This window comes from Corythoichthys intestinalis, chromosome 10, assembly GCF_030265065.1.
Source record: "Corythoichthys intestinalis isolate RoL2023-P3 chromosome 10, ASM3026506v1, whole genome shotgun sequence".
NCBI lineage: Eukaryota > Metazoa > Chordata > Actinopteri > Syngnathiformes > Syngnathidae > Corythoichthys > Corythoichthys intestinalis.
In genome coordinates this window covers 55943722-55960127 of record NC_080404.1, presented here as the reverse complement: position 1 = coordinate 55960127, position 16406 = coordinate 55943722, and the positions used below count along the sequence as shown (strand labels likewise).

Here is a 16406-nt window from a genome sequence, read left to right as displayed (position 1 = left end):
AAAGTATAATAATAATAGTAATAAAAAAATATAATAATAAAGTGAAAAATTGAGAAAAGCAAAAAAAAAAAAAATCAATGAAATTAAAAAAATACACATTAAAAACTCCCAAAAATAGCATTGATTAAAAAAAGGCAAACAAAAACAAAAAACGTGAGGACTCTAAAAAACTGTGACAATGGTAAAAATGTGAGAAATTGGAAAAAAAAAGAGTAAAAATTCAGAAAAAAACAAAAGACTGCAACAACTACAAAAAACAGAAAAATAGAAATAAAAAATAACAGAAAAAAAAACTCAAAAACTCAGAAAAACTTAAAAACTGTGTCAACCACAAAAATAATTGAAAATTCGGGAAAAAAAACAAACACAAAAAAAAAAGCAAAGTAGCCCTGAAATGCCCCAAATCCACAGGAAGTGAACTGATATCAACAGGAAGTGAATCTGAAATACCATTTCGGCGTATACGCTAAAGTTTCCCTCCGAGAAGCTGTTGAAATCCTTCTCTCGCGCCGAGAGACCGAGCCACATGTTGACTCGCAGCTGAACGGGAACCTTGACCCCTTTGTTTTTATCCATCGGGTACTGAAAAAGATCCATAAAAGAGAGAAAATGAAGAGCGAAACTGCGCAAGGCGACGACGACTGGAAAATTTACCTGCATGAAGATAGTTTGCGTGCGTCCGCAATGTTTTCCGCAAGCCTCGTCGCTGAAGTCGGAGTACAGAACGTCGTTAGCCGGGACGCGGGCGTAAGCCACGCGCTTCTCTCCTCTCAACATCCAGACGATCACATCGGGCATGCTGTTTTGAGGCTGGTGATGGATTTTCGGACGCGTTTCAGACACGAGACAACAAAAGCACGCCAATAGGCACCTATAAGACAGTTTGGACCTCAACTGCTAGCTGTTTGATTTGCTCCAGCCAGTCTTCAACTTCACCGACGGTCGCCTTGACGTCAGTGGCCTCCTTTCTCACGTGGTTAACCATCTCTATAAGGCTCTCCACGGCGGCGTCACGCATTATTTTCATTTGGAGATCCAGCGTGGTCACGTTGGGTCTGCGCTCCACCTCTGGAAGGCATAAACTGTCCCGACCAAATTATTAATAACATTTTTTGGACTTTTGGCCTGTCCAAGACTGGCGACAGTCCTGGGTACCGCCCCGACAGCCCCTTTGATCTGACTCCTCTTCCAAAAGACGAGAACATTTCCGTCAGAATATGTCAACACCAAGACACATACTGGAAATAGACCAAAATCGGGATGAATACAGAGACTGAAATCCGGAATTGCTGATATGAAGTCAAAATCATGACCTTTGAGAGTAAACACCATGACTAAAACCAAAATAAACAATAAATGATTTTAACTCAATGTCAAGACATTTGGGAGTTATGACCAAGAACAACCAAGACCAAAATCTGTAATCACTGATACCAAGTCAAGACTTTTGGCAATCAAGAACATGACCAAAACAGAACCAAAAGCAGAACATTATTAAAACCGAGACCAACAACCTATAACTCCCACTCGGCATCCTGAGAAGTGACCACTTCCGACGGAAAAGTACAGTTTTTTTAAGGTGCCAGGAGGCGGGGACTCAAATCGGAGGGTCTGTCATTGCGGTGCACAGGGATTCATCAGAATCACTGAGATGAAGTCAAAACCAAGACCAAAACTCGAACTATACTAAAGTAACACAAAGACCATAATCAGGAATCACTGAGTTTGAGTCAAGATCAAGCTTTTCTGGAGTCAACACCAATACCCAGACCGTAAACACACCAAGATCCAGACCTGAAAGAGAACAAGAGCTAAACAAAGACTAAATTGTGTAATCCCTGAAATTAAGTCATGATCAAGACTTTTGGGACTCAACACCAATACCCAAACCAAAAAGACCAAGACCCAGAACGGAGAAAGACCAAGATCTAGACCAAGACTGAGATTGAAATCAGAAATCGTTGATATGAAGTCAAAATCAAAACTTTTGGAAGTAAACAGCAAGACGCAGACTGGAAATAGACCAAAATCAAGACGAAAACAGACTGAAAACCAGAATCGCTGATATTAAGTCAAAATCACGACGTTTGAGAGTAAACACAAGGACCAAAACCAAAATCAGAAATAACTGATATTAACTCAATATCCATATCATTCATTGGCAATCAAGACCACGCTCGAAAAAGAACCAAAAGCATACAGTACAACGATTAAAACTGAGACAAAAACCTTATAAATTGTTCTTCACCCAAGACTTCTTGAGTTTAGCACCTCGAAACACCATGACTAAAACCAGAATAAACAATAAATGATTTTAACTCAATGTCAAGACATTTGGGAGTTATGACCAAAAACAACCAAGACCAAAATCTGTAATCACTGATACCAAGTCAAGACTTTTGGCAATCAAGACCATGACCGAAACAGAACCAAAAGCAGAACATTATTAAAACCGAGACCAACAACCTATAACCCCCACTCGGCATCCTGAGAAGTGACCACTTCCGACGGAAATGTACAGTTTTTTGAAGGTGCCGGGAGGCGGGGACTCATATCGGAGTGGGTGTCGGGGTGGTGCACAAGGAATCATCAGAATCACTGAGATGAAGTCAAAACCAAGACCAAAACTCTAACTGTACTGAAGTAACACAAAGACCATAATCAGGAATCACTGAGTTTGAGTCAAGATCAAGCTTTTCTGGAGTCAACACCAATACCCAGATCGTATACACACCAAGATCCAGACCTGAAAGAGAACAAGAGCTAAACAAAGACTGAAATGTGGAATCCCTGAAATTAAGTCAAGATCAAGACTTTTGGGAGTCAACACCAAAACCCAGACCAAAAAGACCAAGACCCAGAACGGAGGCAGACCAAGATCTAGACAAAGACTGAGACTGATATCAGAAATCGTTGATATGAAGTCAAAATCAAAACTTTTGGAAGTAAACAGCAAGACGCAGACTGGAAATAGACCAAAATCAAGACGAACACTGAGAGTGAAATCCAGAATCGCTGATATTAAGTCAAAATCATGAGCTTTGAGAGTAAACACAAGGACCAAAACCAAAATCAGAAATAACTGATATTCACTCAATATCCATATCATTCATTGGCAATCAAGAGCACGATCGAAAAAGAACCAAAAGCATAAGTACAACGGTTAAAACTGAGACAAAAACCTTCTAAATTGTTCTTCACCCAAGACTTCTTGAGTTTAGCACCTCTAACCCCGCCCCTCGACAGCCTGAGAAATGACCACCTCTGACGGAAATGTGCATTCTTTTTGAAGGTGCCGGGAGGGGTCTTTGTCTTTTTTTGGGTCTGGGTATTGGTGTTGAATCCCAAAAGTCTTGATCTTGACTTAATATCAGGGATTCTGCATTTCAGTCTTTGTCTTGATCTTGTTGTTTTTCCGGTCGGGTTATTGGTGTTGACTCCCAAAAAGTTTGATTTAACCTCAATGGGGCGGGGGAGGGGGTGTTTAATTAGGAACGGTCTTGGGTGAAGACAGATTTTTGGTTTTGGTCTGTTTTCAGATGCGATTGGTCTCGATTTTCTCGTGGTCTGCTTTTGGTTCTGTTTCAGTGGTGGTCTTGATTTGCAAGTCTTGACTTGCTCTTAATGATTACGAATTTTAGACTTGTTTGTTCCTTGTCTTAACTCCTAACTTTGGTTTTGGTCCAGTTGTTTACACTCAAAAGTCATGGTTTTGACTTAATATCAGCGATTCCTGATTTTAGTGTCAGTCTTCGTCTAGAGCTTGGTCTATCTCCGGTCTGGGTCTTTTTTTTTTTTTTGGTCTGGGTATTGGTGTTGAGTCCCAAAAGTCCTGATCTTGACTTAATATCAGGGATTCCACATTTCAGTCTTTGTCTAAATCTTCAGGTCTGGTTCTTGGTGTGTTTCCGGTCTGGGCATTGGTGTTGACTCCAAAAAAGCATGATCTTGACTTAACCGCTATAATTCCTGATTGTTGTCTTTGTGTTACTTCAGTATAGTTCGAGTTTGGTCTTGGTTTTGACTTAATCTTGTTTTTTGCTTAATCTCAGTGATTCTGACTCAACCACCTCCTGGCACCTTCAAAAAGACTGAACATCTCTGTCAGCGGTGGTCACTTCTGAGGATGCCGAGGGCGGGTTAGAGGTTGTAAATTCAGGAACAGTCTTGGGTGAAGACAAATTTTGAAGTTTTGGTCTGGTTTCAGATGCGATTGATCTGTTTTCTTTTGGTATCAGTCATGGTCTAGACTACCAAACTTCTTAGTATTACTTAGTATTAAGCTCTGTGCTCAGTGATCATCACACACTAAATGTAATTCGTAGCATTAGCATAGCATTCACGTTTGCTTTAGCATTAGCCTAATGCTAATGGCGAGTATTTTCATCCAAAAGACAGACGAAAATTAAAAGGGCTGCCAAAAACAACACTGGTAGGCAGGGCATACCCTGAATTGGTTGCCAGCCAATCGTAGGGGCCCAAGCAGACAAACAACTGACACGCACACATTCATGCAATTTAGAGTGTTCTATCGGCCTACCGTGCAGGTTTTTAGTATGTGGGAGGAAACAGGAGTACCTGGAGAAAACCCACAAAGGCATGGTGGAGAACATGCAAACTCCACATAGGAAGACCAAAGCCTGAACCCATGATCTCAGAACTGACTGAAAAGACAGATGTGCTAACCACCCGTCCACCCTGTCATTCAATTTGTGTGGCTTATAATCAATTGTGGAATTTACGGTACAAATGACGTACCAGTTTAAGTCTTCAAGGAAGTCACTGATGAGTTTGAGCCAAATTTCAACCAGCCGTTCCTCAGACGTTTTGGCCTGGATGGCCATTTTCAAAAAGGACAGGTTCTGCTCCTGCGTTTAAAAGACAAAAGGAGTCATGACATGTCATTCCAACTATTGCGCCTTGATCTTACAAGTGTTTCAGCAATGGAGAGAAGAATATTGACAGCGTCCAAACGGTGGCTGATGTCTTCCCAAGAGGACGTAAGTGTTACCACGGGCTTGGTGTCCGCCCAGGGTAGGTAGTAGTAGTGGTTACCTGAGGACAGAGGAAATCTCCATTTGAGGAAAGACTCAGATATTCTCTGAAGGACTCACGGATACAATAGACATCCGATACGCTTGAACTGGGAGTGCCAGTTCCCCTTCAAGTTCAAAAGGATTGGACGTCTACTTGTGATAAAGTCTTTTAAAAAATATTAATTCAGTTTTAAAGAGCCACGTGATTGATCGGAAGTTCGTACCGTCGAAAACCGCAAAGCTATACTGGGTGGTAGACGCTAGAGGCTTGCAGGTGGAGTCCAGCTTGTTGCCATAATTACCCATGCTGACCTCAAACTGGATGGGCTCCCCCGGTTCTTGGAGCATGCAGGCGCTGTGGAACACAGCGCAGAGGGAGTACTTCCTCCTTCGCTGGTGTACCTGTACGACAGGTCGATGGATGCGGTGAGGTTAGAGGTTGTAACCTCAAGAACGGTCTTGGGTGAAGACAAATTTTGAAGGTTTTGGTCTGGTTTCAGATGCGATTTGTCTCGGTTTTAATCGTAGTCTGCTTTTGGTTCTGTTTCGGTCGTAGTTTTGATTGCCAAAAGTCTTGATTGTATCAATGATTCTGGATTTTGGTCTTGGTTGTTCTTGGTCTTAACTCCCAAATTTCTTGATATTGAGTTAATAACAGTTATTTTGGTTTTGGTCCTGGTGTTTACCCTCAATCATGATTTTGACTTAATATCAGCGATTCCGGATTTTAGTCTCAGTCTCTGTCTAAGACCTTGGCCTGTCTCTGGTCTGGGTCTCTTTTTGGGTCTGGGTATTGCTTTTGAGTCCCAAAGGTCTTGATTTTGATTTAATATCAGGGATTATGGATTATAGTCTCAGTCTTAGTCTAGATTTTGTTCTATTTCAGGTCTGGATCTTGGTGTGTTTCCAGTCTAGGTATTGGTGTTGTTTCCCACAATAGCTCTATCTTGACTTAACCTCAATGATTCCTGATTTTGTTCGTTGTGTTACTTGAGTATAGTTCTAGTTTTAGTCTTGGTTTTCACTTAATCTTGTTTTTTTCTTCATCTCTGTGATTCCTTCGATTCTGGACTCAGTCTTCATCTTGGTCTTTTTTTGGTCTAGGTATTGGTGTTGACTCCCAAAAGTCTTGATTTTGATTTAATATCAGGGATTATGGATGGTAGTCTCAGTCTTAGTCTAGATTTTGTTCTTTTTCAGGTCTGGATCTTGGTGTGTTTCCGGTCTAGGTATTGGTGTTGTTTCCCAAATAGCCCTATCTTGGCTTAACCTCAATGATTCCTGATTTTGTTCGTTGTGTTACTTGAGTATAGTTCTAGTCTAGTCTTGGTTTTCACTTAATCTTGGTTTTTGCTTCATCTCTGTGATTCCTTCGATTCTGGACTCAGTCTTCATCTTGGTCTTGGTCTTTTTTTGGTCTAGGTATTGGTGTTGACTCCCAAAAGTCTTGATCTTTACCTGATATCAACAATTCCTGATTTCAATTTCAGTCTTCATCTAGTTTTTGGTCTGTGTCCGGGCTGTGTCTTGTTGTTGACACCCAAAAGTCTTTATTTTGGGTTAATCTCACTGATTCCTTCAATTTGGTCTTTGTCTAGATCTTGGTCTGTTTCTGGTCTGGGTCTTACTTTTGACTTCCAAAAAGCGTGATCCTGACTTATTCTCGAGAATTCCTGATTTTGGTCTAGGTGTTTCTTCGGTAAATTTCTAATTTTGACTCTAAAAAATGTCTTTATCTGGAGTTAATCTGTGTGAATCCTCATTTAAGTCTTGGTCTTGACTTTCAAAAGTCTTGGTCTTGATTTAATCTTAATAATCAAGTGATTAATTCAGTACTCAGTCATCAATCTTGGTCTTGTCTTGATCATTGGTGCTGACACCCAGTGATTCTTGATTTCGCTCACAGTGTTCAGCTTGATTTTGGTCTTGGTCTTTTTCCAGTCTGGGTCCTAACTCCCAAATGTATTGATCTTGACTTAAGAACAACACAAAGCTTTGATTGACTTCACTTAGAACTAAACTGCTGTTATCTACCTGTGCCACCAGAATGTCGTCACTGGAGATATCCTCAATATTTGTATCCAGCTTTTCATCCAAAACAGTGGATAGCTGGACAAGGACCCTCCCCCTGTAGGCGACACCTTCACCCTGCAAGCGCCGTGCAGACATGCACATTAGGACTCACCCAAACATCCCACACAGAGATTAGATCATGAGATGTTTTTGTTTCATTTCTCACCTTGCCAAGGTTAAGTTCCTGGTACGGGTCAGGGAGACCGGAAAACTCCCTAGGGCTGCCGTACAAGTTGATATAACAAGGTCCAAAAGTTGGCAGGAAGCCAGACTCGCTTGTTGCGGGACTCTCTGGAAATAACACACAATGGCCGTTATGTTTGAGATGAAAACTAAAGTGTCAAAACTGCTTAGTTCTTACGCACATTTAGACACACTTTTGCAATGTTCACCTTTTTTGAAAATGAAACAAGACATTTAGTAACCATTGTAAATTTTCAATGATTTAGTTTCTCCGCTGTTAGGATTATTTCACAGTATTTTGTTGTAAACACCACCAAGATAAACAAGACTTCAGTTCCAGATTTTGGAACAAAAGCTATTTGGTGGATTTCCATCGAACTTGGCGGAAGTGTCAGAAATGAGTCAGCAAGCAGGGCTGGTAGCGAATGATCAAGTTTGGTCCAGCTATTTTTAATCAAAATTGGGGGGTTGTTGACCTCAGATTGACCTGTAAAAGGATTGTAAACATCCCAAAAACAATAGCAGCACAAATGAAACAGGAAATTAAAGTTAATTTCCATCCATTATCTTCCGCTTAATCCGGGGTCAGGTCGCGGGGGCAGCAGCTTTTGCAGGGAAGCACAGACTTCCCTCTCCCCAGCCACTTCAAACAGCTCCTACGGCAGGATCCTAAAGCGTTCCCAAGCCAGATGAGTGACATAGTCTCTCCAGCGAGTCCTGGGTCGTACTCAGGGCCTCCCGCCAGTGGGACATGCCCAGAACACCTCTCCAGGGAGGCGTCCGGGTGCATCCGAACTAGATGCCTGAGACACCTCAGCTGGCAGGAGTAGCGGCTCAAGAGCTAGTTTCGTTGGGATGAACGTGTTTTCACCCTATCTCTTAGGGAGAGCCCAGACACACTGCAGAAGAAACTCCCATTTCGGCCACTTGTATTTGGGATCTTGTTCTTTCGGTTACGACCCACAACTTGTGACCAAAGAAGAGGGTAGGAACGTTGACGGACTGGTAAATCGAGAGCTTCGCCTTTTGGCTCAGCTCCTTATTCACCACAACAGACCGGTGCAGAGTCCGCATCACTGCAGATGCTGCACCGATCTGCCTGTTGATCTCCTGCACTCTCCTACCCTCACTCGTGAGCAAGACTCCCAGATAATGAAACTCCTCCACTTGGGGCAGGATCTCTTGACACGCCAACCTTTTCCGACTAAGGACCATGGTCTCGGATTTGGAGGTGCTGATCTTCACCTCAGCCGCTTCACATTTGGCTGCAAACTGCTCCAGTGAGAGTTGGAGATCGCAGCTTGATGAAGCCAACAGCATCACATCATCTGCAAAAAGCAGAGATGCAAACCGGACACCCTCAATGCTTCGGCTGACCCTAGACATTCTATCCATAAAAGTTATGAACCGAATCAGTGAGAAAGAGCAACCTTGGCGAGTCAAACCCTCACTGGGAACGAATCCCACTTACTCCTGGCAATGCGTACCAAACTCTGAAACCGGTTGTACAGGGATCGAACAGCCCTAAAAGCAAGTATTTTTCAACCCTTGAAATCACGACGGAAAAATCCAAGCGTTTTCAAGGATTTCAAGCACTTGTACCAGTCCTGCTTACCTTCAAGGTGTCGGCCAGCGGAGGAGATCTCGCTCAGATTGAGGAAAGCTGTTCCGATGGCGTCGTCCTTGCTGAGGCGGTCCCTTTAGAGAGAGTGTTTTCATGTCACGCTAGAGATGCCGCGTTACCTTCTAAAGTCGGCTCACTTTTTACCAGTCAAACATGGTCAACTTGATGCGTTCGCACATGGACGGGAACTACGGGGACAGAGGACGACATTTAGAAGTCATACCCCCCGCCGTCTGAGGTTATATTTTTGTACCTTGACTTGAAGGTGGACGATCTGGTTCCATTCGGGATTTGCATTTTTCTCAATGACTCTTGTGCACAGCTAAAAGAAAGAAAATGACTTTCTTGACAATAAAACTTGAGCAGCAGTGTTGTTTTTGTCAACAATGGCGATGATGAAAATATTAAGTCAACGAACAATTTTTTCATGAGAGTGGAGTTTAGGGTGTGTCTCAAGCTAGACTGCGCTCACATCTTGCTTATTTGGAAACTGTAAGATTTGTTTTCTTATCTTTGCAAGAGAGAATATGCAATGTTGCTTTAGCCTTTAAAAGTCTGTGCTGAGTGATCATCAGATGCTAAATGCGATCTGATTGTTAGCGTAGCATTTGCGTTAGCATTAGCTTCAGAATGGTCAGCGTTCTCTTAAAATACTTGCCAGTCTAAAGCAGAGCCACTTGGCTTTTCTGGTCAGTAACTTTAGAGGATGTTAAACGCTCAGACAACTTTTATTTTTACTTACAGTTCGTGGCTTTTGGTAGGTTTATTTGAAAATAATGTATTGCTTTTCCTGCTGAGTGTGTATTATCATCACAAAGTTGGCATTGTTGTAGGTCTGGGGGTGGGGGTAGTCCCCTAGTCTCCGGCACAATGTGTGGCACCCGTTCAGGGATGCGGAGGCATTGTGAGTAGTCCGGGACGGGGGGTGGTCAGGGCCCTGGTGCTTCTCTCGCCCTGCAGCCGGTGCTTCTGGTGGGCTGGGCCCCGCCTGCGGGAGCCAGCCTCCTAATCACGCATTCTTCACTTTGCATCGTAAATATCTTTCACCTCTGGCACCTCCACACTCATTCATGTCTTCAGGGAGAGTCAGAACAGGGCCGTACAGTCCTAGGATCGCATCATACACCGAGGATGTGGGACCGGTTGTTTGACATGACAGTGTCCTCCCTGACGCAGCCCCCGCCATTCCCGCACCTCTTTTAATGCACCACATACATTATACTCCATAGGGGGGCTTCGGCGAGGGGCGGTGGTATGTGCGGCTGGGAAGAACTTGCGGCGGTTCTACTGCCCTAAGTCAGGCTCTCCTATTTTAATGCATAGACTGCACTACCCTCCCCACAAAATCCCATTATAGTGCTGGATGATGGCTGCCAGTCAGGAACCTGGCAGCCACAGTAATAGGGCAGTAAATGGGTCCCAGACTTTTTCTCTATAGCGTGGCTCCCGCACCGTGGCCTCCTCTTCGCCTGGCTGGCAGTTGCGGGGTTGGGCGGGGATTGGGGCTCCAGTCCCACGGCGCCCAGCTGCAGGTTCTGGGCACTCTCCTGCTTACGCCCTTCCCTCTCTTGTCTGCCTGGGTATCCTCCTAGGGCTGCAGCATGGGTCGCTGGACGGTTGCCTGTTAGTTGGCGGAGTGTCGCCCACTCTGGGTGGGGACCCTGTCCTGCCCCGGGCCTAGTGGGCCATTGGGGTCTTGCAGTGTGCCGTGTCGGTTGTGGCAGTGGCTGGTAGGCCGGGTGGGTGGATGGTGGTAGGGGTGTGGATGGTCTGGGGGTCCACCCTGGATCCCAAGGGAACACGGAGGCCCCCTTGCTGGAGACATGGGGGGCGGGACAGGAGAATACCATACCATACATTCTCTGTTCAGACCAATAGGACACTCATATTCTCATTCTGCGTGTCAAGCAGCTGAACAGGACAGGTTAAAAGAAAAAAAAAAAGCCGGCGTTGTCCTTGTAGATGCAACAGTATATGCTTGTCTGTTTATGTTCATTTGAAATTGTTGGAAGCCTTTATTTATTTTTTTTGGAGGGACTAAAACTTTCAAATTTTACAGACGAAAACTTCTGAATAACTCTTGACTAAAACGCGACGAAATTTGTATGAGATTTTGTTGACTAAAACTAAACCAAGACATTTTGAAATGACTGAAAATGACTAGACTAATAAGTATTTTCGTTCAAAAGACAAGAGTATGAGAGTAAGACTAAAGTAAGAGAAGAGTAAGACAAAAATTAAAAGGGCTGCCAAAAACAACACTGTTGCGGGGTTAGCATTAGCTTTGGTAATTAGCCAGTTCTTTCAACAAATCATTAAAAAACTACGGTACTCATTCAGGTCCACAAGTAATATTAATACAAGTCCAATCAGGTATTTTTTTGGAACCGATTTACCTTCTTTCCTGCGAAGCTGACCTCCAAATACGGATCCACCAGGTTCTTCCTGTCTCCGTCCACGCCAAAAACCTGCTTTACCGTCTGAACGAATGCGTCGTCCACTACCGAGAGAATATAGAAATTGGATGGTACTCGGCCAGAATGACAGACCGTGCGCCGTACGGACTTTGCGGCATGTCCTCAGCCCGGAATACTTTGAGGCTAAGCGTGGCCCATCGCATCCTGACCCCTGCTGGCACCAGAAGGTTAGTTTCGATGTCGTCTCGGTCCTCGCTGGTCTCTCTCCGCTCCGTCTGCATTGATAAAACACATGTCAGTTTTGCCAGTTTTTCTAATTTTTTAAAAAGTTTTTTTAATTGCCCTAAAAAGTTCTTTTTTTGTATTTGTTAATTTTTTATTTTTATCTTTTTTTTTTATAAACAAAAAAAGGGGGGAAATGGCAAATATTCTCATCACTTTGGGATTTTTTTTTAAAGGTAAATTATTCCCTGCTTTTTAAAAATTCATTTTGTTAAAAAAACTATATATGTATATCACACTGTTTTTCCCTTATTATTTAAACACTTTTGTAAATGTATTTATGAAATAAAACAAATTTTAAAATGAATGAAAAAAATATTATTTCATTTTTTTTGTTTGTTTTTTTCGTAAGAATAAATAATAAGAAAAATGTAAATTTTATAGTTTTTAAAATTTTGTATTTTTTTTACTTAAAAATGTGAATATTCTCTTAATATATTTGTTTATTTATGTAGTTTCCCTTTTTTTATCTTTTATTTATTTATTTTTTATAAACAAGAAAAGGTGGAAAAACGGTAAGTATTTTCTTATTTTTGGGATTAAATTAAAAAAAAAAAAAAAATTTTTTTAATCTGGACATTTTCCCCCTTATTTTTTTAACCTATTTATTTTGTTTAAAACTGTTTCAAAAGAATGCGGTTTTCATTTTTATTTAAATATTTTTGTAAATGTATATATAAAATACATTTTGAAATAAATAAAATTATACTTTTATGTTTTATTTAATGTAATTCTTTAAATAAAAATTAATAATAATGTAAATATTATATTTTTATATATTCATATATTTTTCATTTTTAAGTTTTATATATTTTTTTTTAAACAAGTAAGGAGGAAAACACTAAGTATTCTCTTCAACTTGGGATTTAATTTTTTTTAATGATTAATATTGTTCTTAAGACAGTATTCTTATTTTTTAGTTTATTTTTTTTTTTCAAAAAATGTTTTAAAAAACAATATTTTTTATAGAAGTATTTTAGTATATCTATATGTAAAATGAAAACTAAATTTTATTTTATTTTTTTTTAGCTTATAGTAAAAATAATGGTAATACAGTAATCTTAAAATAATAATCATAATAAATATCCTCTTATTTATTTAACCAACATTTAATTTGCTGCCACGCGCCCACCTGATAAACTCATTTCAATTAACAACAAAAGGATAAAATGTAATTGGACGTCGATCATCGGCAATGGCAGCGAAAGACTTCAACGGAAAGGAGTGTATACGCACCGGTGGCTCCTCCCCAGTCACCACCACGACAACGCTAACTTTCAGGTAACCTTTCGCGCCAGAACTGGAGTCTTCGGGATCGCTCAGCAGGAGCCATTTCCTCAGTATGGCGTGACCTAAACACAATCGAGTATTACCTACGCATGCACGGGAAGGAAAGAAACACGTACGGGCAAAAACTGACCTGCTTCGTCATAGATGTAGCCGACATCCAGCTAAGAAAAAAAAGCCATGTTCAAGAATTTTGTACAGTTTTTTGCCGCCTTTACAATCCATTTGAACTGGGAGAGCCTGGCAACGAATGAGTGTTCATTCACTGCTAGCGTCCGCCGATTCAAACGGATTGGACGTCGATCGCCGTCATTGGCAGCCGATGAGTTCACAGAAGCAATACCTTGAACTCGCCAATGAGACTGTCGGCTCGGAGGGAGAAGGAGTCGTAAATCTTGGGAAATGACAAAAAAAAGCGGTTTAAGTAAGCCTTCTTATTTGTTTAACATGAGAATTACCTCAATAACAGAAGGGGAAAAAAACAGTACGTACCCTGAGACTAATGCTCTCATCAAACAGCTCTGAAGGAAGCATGTTAACATTATAGAAAAATATCTAAAGGGAAGTTACAAAAAAAAAAAAAAAAACACATTAGTGCCACATATACACAGCATAGTAGTAGTTCGTAGAGTATATACTGTATAATGTACGGAAGTATAGTGTCACCTTTTTACATGACAGTTGAAATTCTTTTTTAAAACATACATTTATACATGATAATATCATGTAAGAACATGAAAACTATCATGTAAAACTGTGAAAAATATAGTGTAAAAATGTGATAATTATCATGAACGCTACCGTGTAAAACCGTGAAACCCATCATGCAAAAATAAATACTAATAATGTAAAAATGTGCTAATTATCATGCAAAAACGTGAATTTAATGCGTAAAAAAAGTAGTAAAAAGTGTACTAGTGCTGCAACGATTAATTGATTAACTCAAGTATTCGATTAGAAAAAAATATTCGAATTAAATTTTGTTGCTTCGAGTATTCCTTTAATTAAAGTGGCGTTGTATTGGTTTATTTTGAAAGTTTGCATGTAGTTTTATTGATTTGGGTGGCAACAATTAATATGATATAACTCATTTCTCATGGCTGAAACTAGCTGCTCCCTGTTAAGACCAACATTAGCCAAGTTTTTGTTTGAGCTAATGTTTTTTTTATGCATTCATGATTTAGTTTACAGTTTTTTGTGGGAATATGTGTCTGAACCATTTGTTAAGAGAGTTGTAAAAAAAAAAAAAAAAACAAAAAAAAAAACACTTTTTTTTTAATAGCATTTAAGCTAGCGCACTTTTTCTGTGTAACTTAGCCAATTGTTCTTTTGTTGTACATAGATCCTCATTTAAAAAAAAAAAAATCCATACCGTTTTAGGCTCAGCTCGGGTATTTTAATTTTTCATGTTCCTTATCCGATTACTCGATTATTCGAACTAACTAATCCATCGATTAATCGACTAGTAAAATATTCGATAGCTGCAGCGCTAAAGTGTACTACTATCGTGTAAAAATGTGATACTATCACTTAAAAACGTGATGATTTTTACGTAAAACATGAAAAATATCATGTAACAATCTAATACTGTTATGAAAAACGTAAATTGTGTGGAAACGTAATAATTATGTAAAACGTAATACTGTCGTGTAAACACGTGAAAACTATCGTGCAAAAATATAATACTTATCATGCAAAAACGTGAATCTAACCCGAAGTAAAAATGTGGTACAGTGGTATGAAAAAGTATCTGAACCTTTTGGAATTTCTCACGTTTCTTCATCAAATCACCATCAAATGTGAGCTTATCTTTGTCAAAATCACACAGATAAAAAAACAGTGTCTGCTTTAACTAAAACCACCCAAACATTTATAGGTATTATAGGTGAACGACAGCAGTTTTGTGGAGAAAAATGGGCCAAGATTAGTTCTGATCGATGTGCCAGACAAATCTGCTGCTACAGGAAGCGTCTGGTTGAAGTTATTGCTGCCAAAGGGGGGACACAAAATATCAAATGTGATGGTTCACTTACTTATTTCCCCCCCCTTCTGTCATTGTGTGCATACTAACCTCATTAAAATATGAAAACTATAAATGTTTGGGTGATTTTAGTTGAAGCAGACACTGTTTTTTCATCTGTGTGATTTTGACAAAGATCAGATCACATTTGATGGTGATTTTATGCAGAAATGTGAGAAATTCCAGAAGGTTTAGATACTTTTTCATACCACTGTATGAGGACAAGAGTAAGCAACATGACAGAAGAGAATACCTCATCAAAGAAAGGGTTATTGCCACTTTTGATCCGCGTATTGCGCGTCTGGCCGCACACGTTGAGCTTCACCACGGGTTTGATGTTGTTGCCGGGCAGCTGGCGACCCTCGATGATGCGAACGCGAATCTGGATGTGGGAAAAGTCAGAATTTTGACCTTGTGACTTTTAGTAAATATTTTGACCTGGTGACCCTTCGAAAATTATTTTGATATGGTGACACTTAGAAAAGAATTGTGACCTGGTGACCCTTAGGAAAATGTTTTGACCTGGTGACCTTTAGAAAATTATTTTGACCTGGTGACGCTTGCTTAGACGCTTAAAAAATATTTTGACCCGGTAATGCTAAGAAAATTATTTTGACCTGGTGACCCTTAGAAAAAAAGTGACTCAGTGACAATTAGGAAAAAAATAGATATGGTGACCCTTAGAAAAATGTTTTGACCTGGTGACCCTTACAAAAAATTTTGACTCGGTGACAATTAGAAAAATAATTTTGACCTGGTGACCTTTAGGAAATATTTGACCTGGTGTGACCCTTTATTTGATCTAGTGATGCTTGGAAAAGAATTGTGACCTGGTGACCCTTGGTAAAGTGTTTTGACCTGGTGACGCTTTGAAAAATATTTTGACCTGGTGATATTTAGAAAAATATTTTGACCAGGTGACCCTTAGAAAAGGATTCAGTGAAATGAAAATGAAACATTAAAATAAAGAATACTAAAGTCAGGCTTTTTTATGACCAAAAATAGTCATGTGCCCTTATAATGGGTTGAATCTGTTTTTTGTTTTTGAATGTTCAAGATGTTATCTTGTATTACTGGATTTATTGTGGCAAACAAATTCCCCTTGATTGACTCTTCCATACAATACCTGGAAATCCTGGGGCTTGTTAGTCAGGGCTCTGTGCTTCTTGCGACCGATGCCAAGATGCTTCTGATTGGATCTCCTGGGATGAACCGCCGCAGCCGCCGCCGGGGTCCCAAGCCGATGCCCCGCGTCCACATCGGTGTCGCCCTCGTCGGCCTCCTCGTAGGTTCCTAAAGTCCATATTTCCATATGATTTTGTGCATAAATTGCCTCAGAGACAAACTTACCATCCTCCACATGAGATGCGTCGACTTCACCGGCGTCCCCGGGGGGTTCGTAGGAAATACGTAAGTTGAGAGTTGCCTGGAAAACAGGTGGAGCCATTAGTGCGTTGACCAGTCAATGACGACATCAGTGCTAT

At 40.6% G+C, this 16406-nt stretch overlaps 1 protein-coding gene across 1 annotated transcript in view; it reads right to left on the bottom strand.

The window, feature by feature from the left end:
* Positions 1-16406, bottom strand: part of myofl (myoferlin like) — a 64429-nt gene that overhangs the window by 36617 nt on the left and 11406 nt on the right. Inside the window, exons 5-24 of the mRNA XM_057848411.1 lie at positions 16273-16348; positions 16049-16215; positions 15176-15304; positions 13395-13457; positions 13246-13296; positions 13036-13066; positions 12852-12967; positions 11482-11608; positions 11313-11416; positions 9170-9238; positions 9061-9104; positions 8908-8990; positions 7276-7400; positions 7071-7184; positions 5261-5438; positions 4931-5055; positions 4759-4868; positions 890-1082; positions 655-810; positions 451-582 (exon numbers count right to left, since the gene is read on the bottom strand). Coding sequence (XP_057704394.1) covers positions 451-582; positions 655-810; positions 890-1082; positions 4759-4868; positions 4931-5055; positions 5261-5438; positions 7071-7184; positions 7276-7400; positions 8908-8990; positions 9061-9104; positions 9170-9238; positions 11313-11416; positions 11482-11608; positions 12852-12967; positions 13036-13066; positions 13246-13296; positions 13395-13457; positions 15176-15304; positions 16049-16215; positions 16273-16348 — 2193 coding nt within the window. The remainder of the gene's footprint in view (positions 1-450; positions 583-654; positions 811-889; positions 1083-4758; positions 4869-4930; positions 5056-5260; positions 5439-7070; positions 7185-7275; positions 7401-8907; positions 8991-9060; positions 9105-9169; positions 9239-11312; positions 11417-11481; positions 11609-12851; positions 12968-13035; positions 13067-13245; positions 13297-13394; positions 13458-15175; positions 15305-16048; positions 16216-16272; positions 16349-16406) is intronic.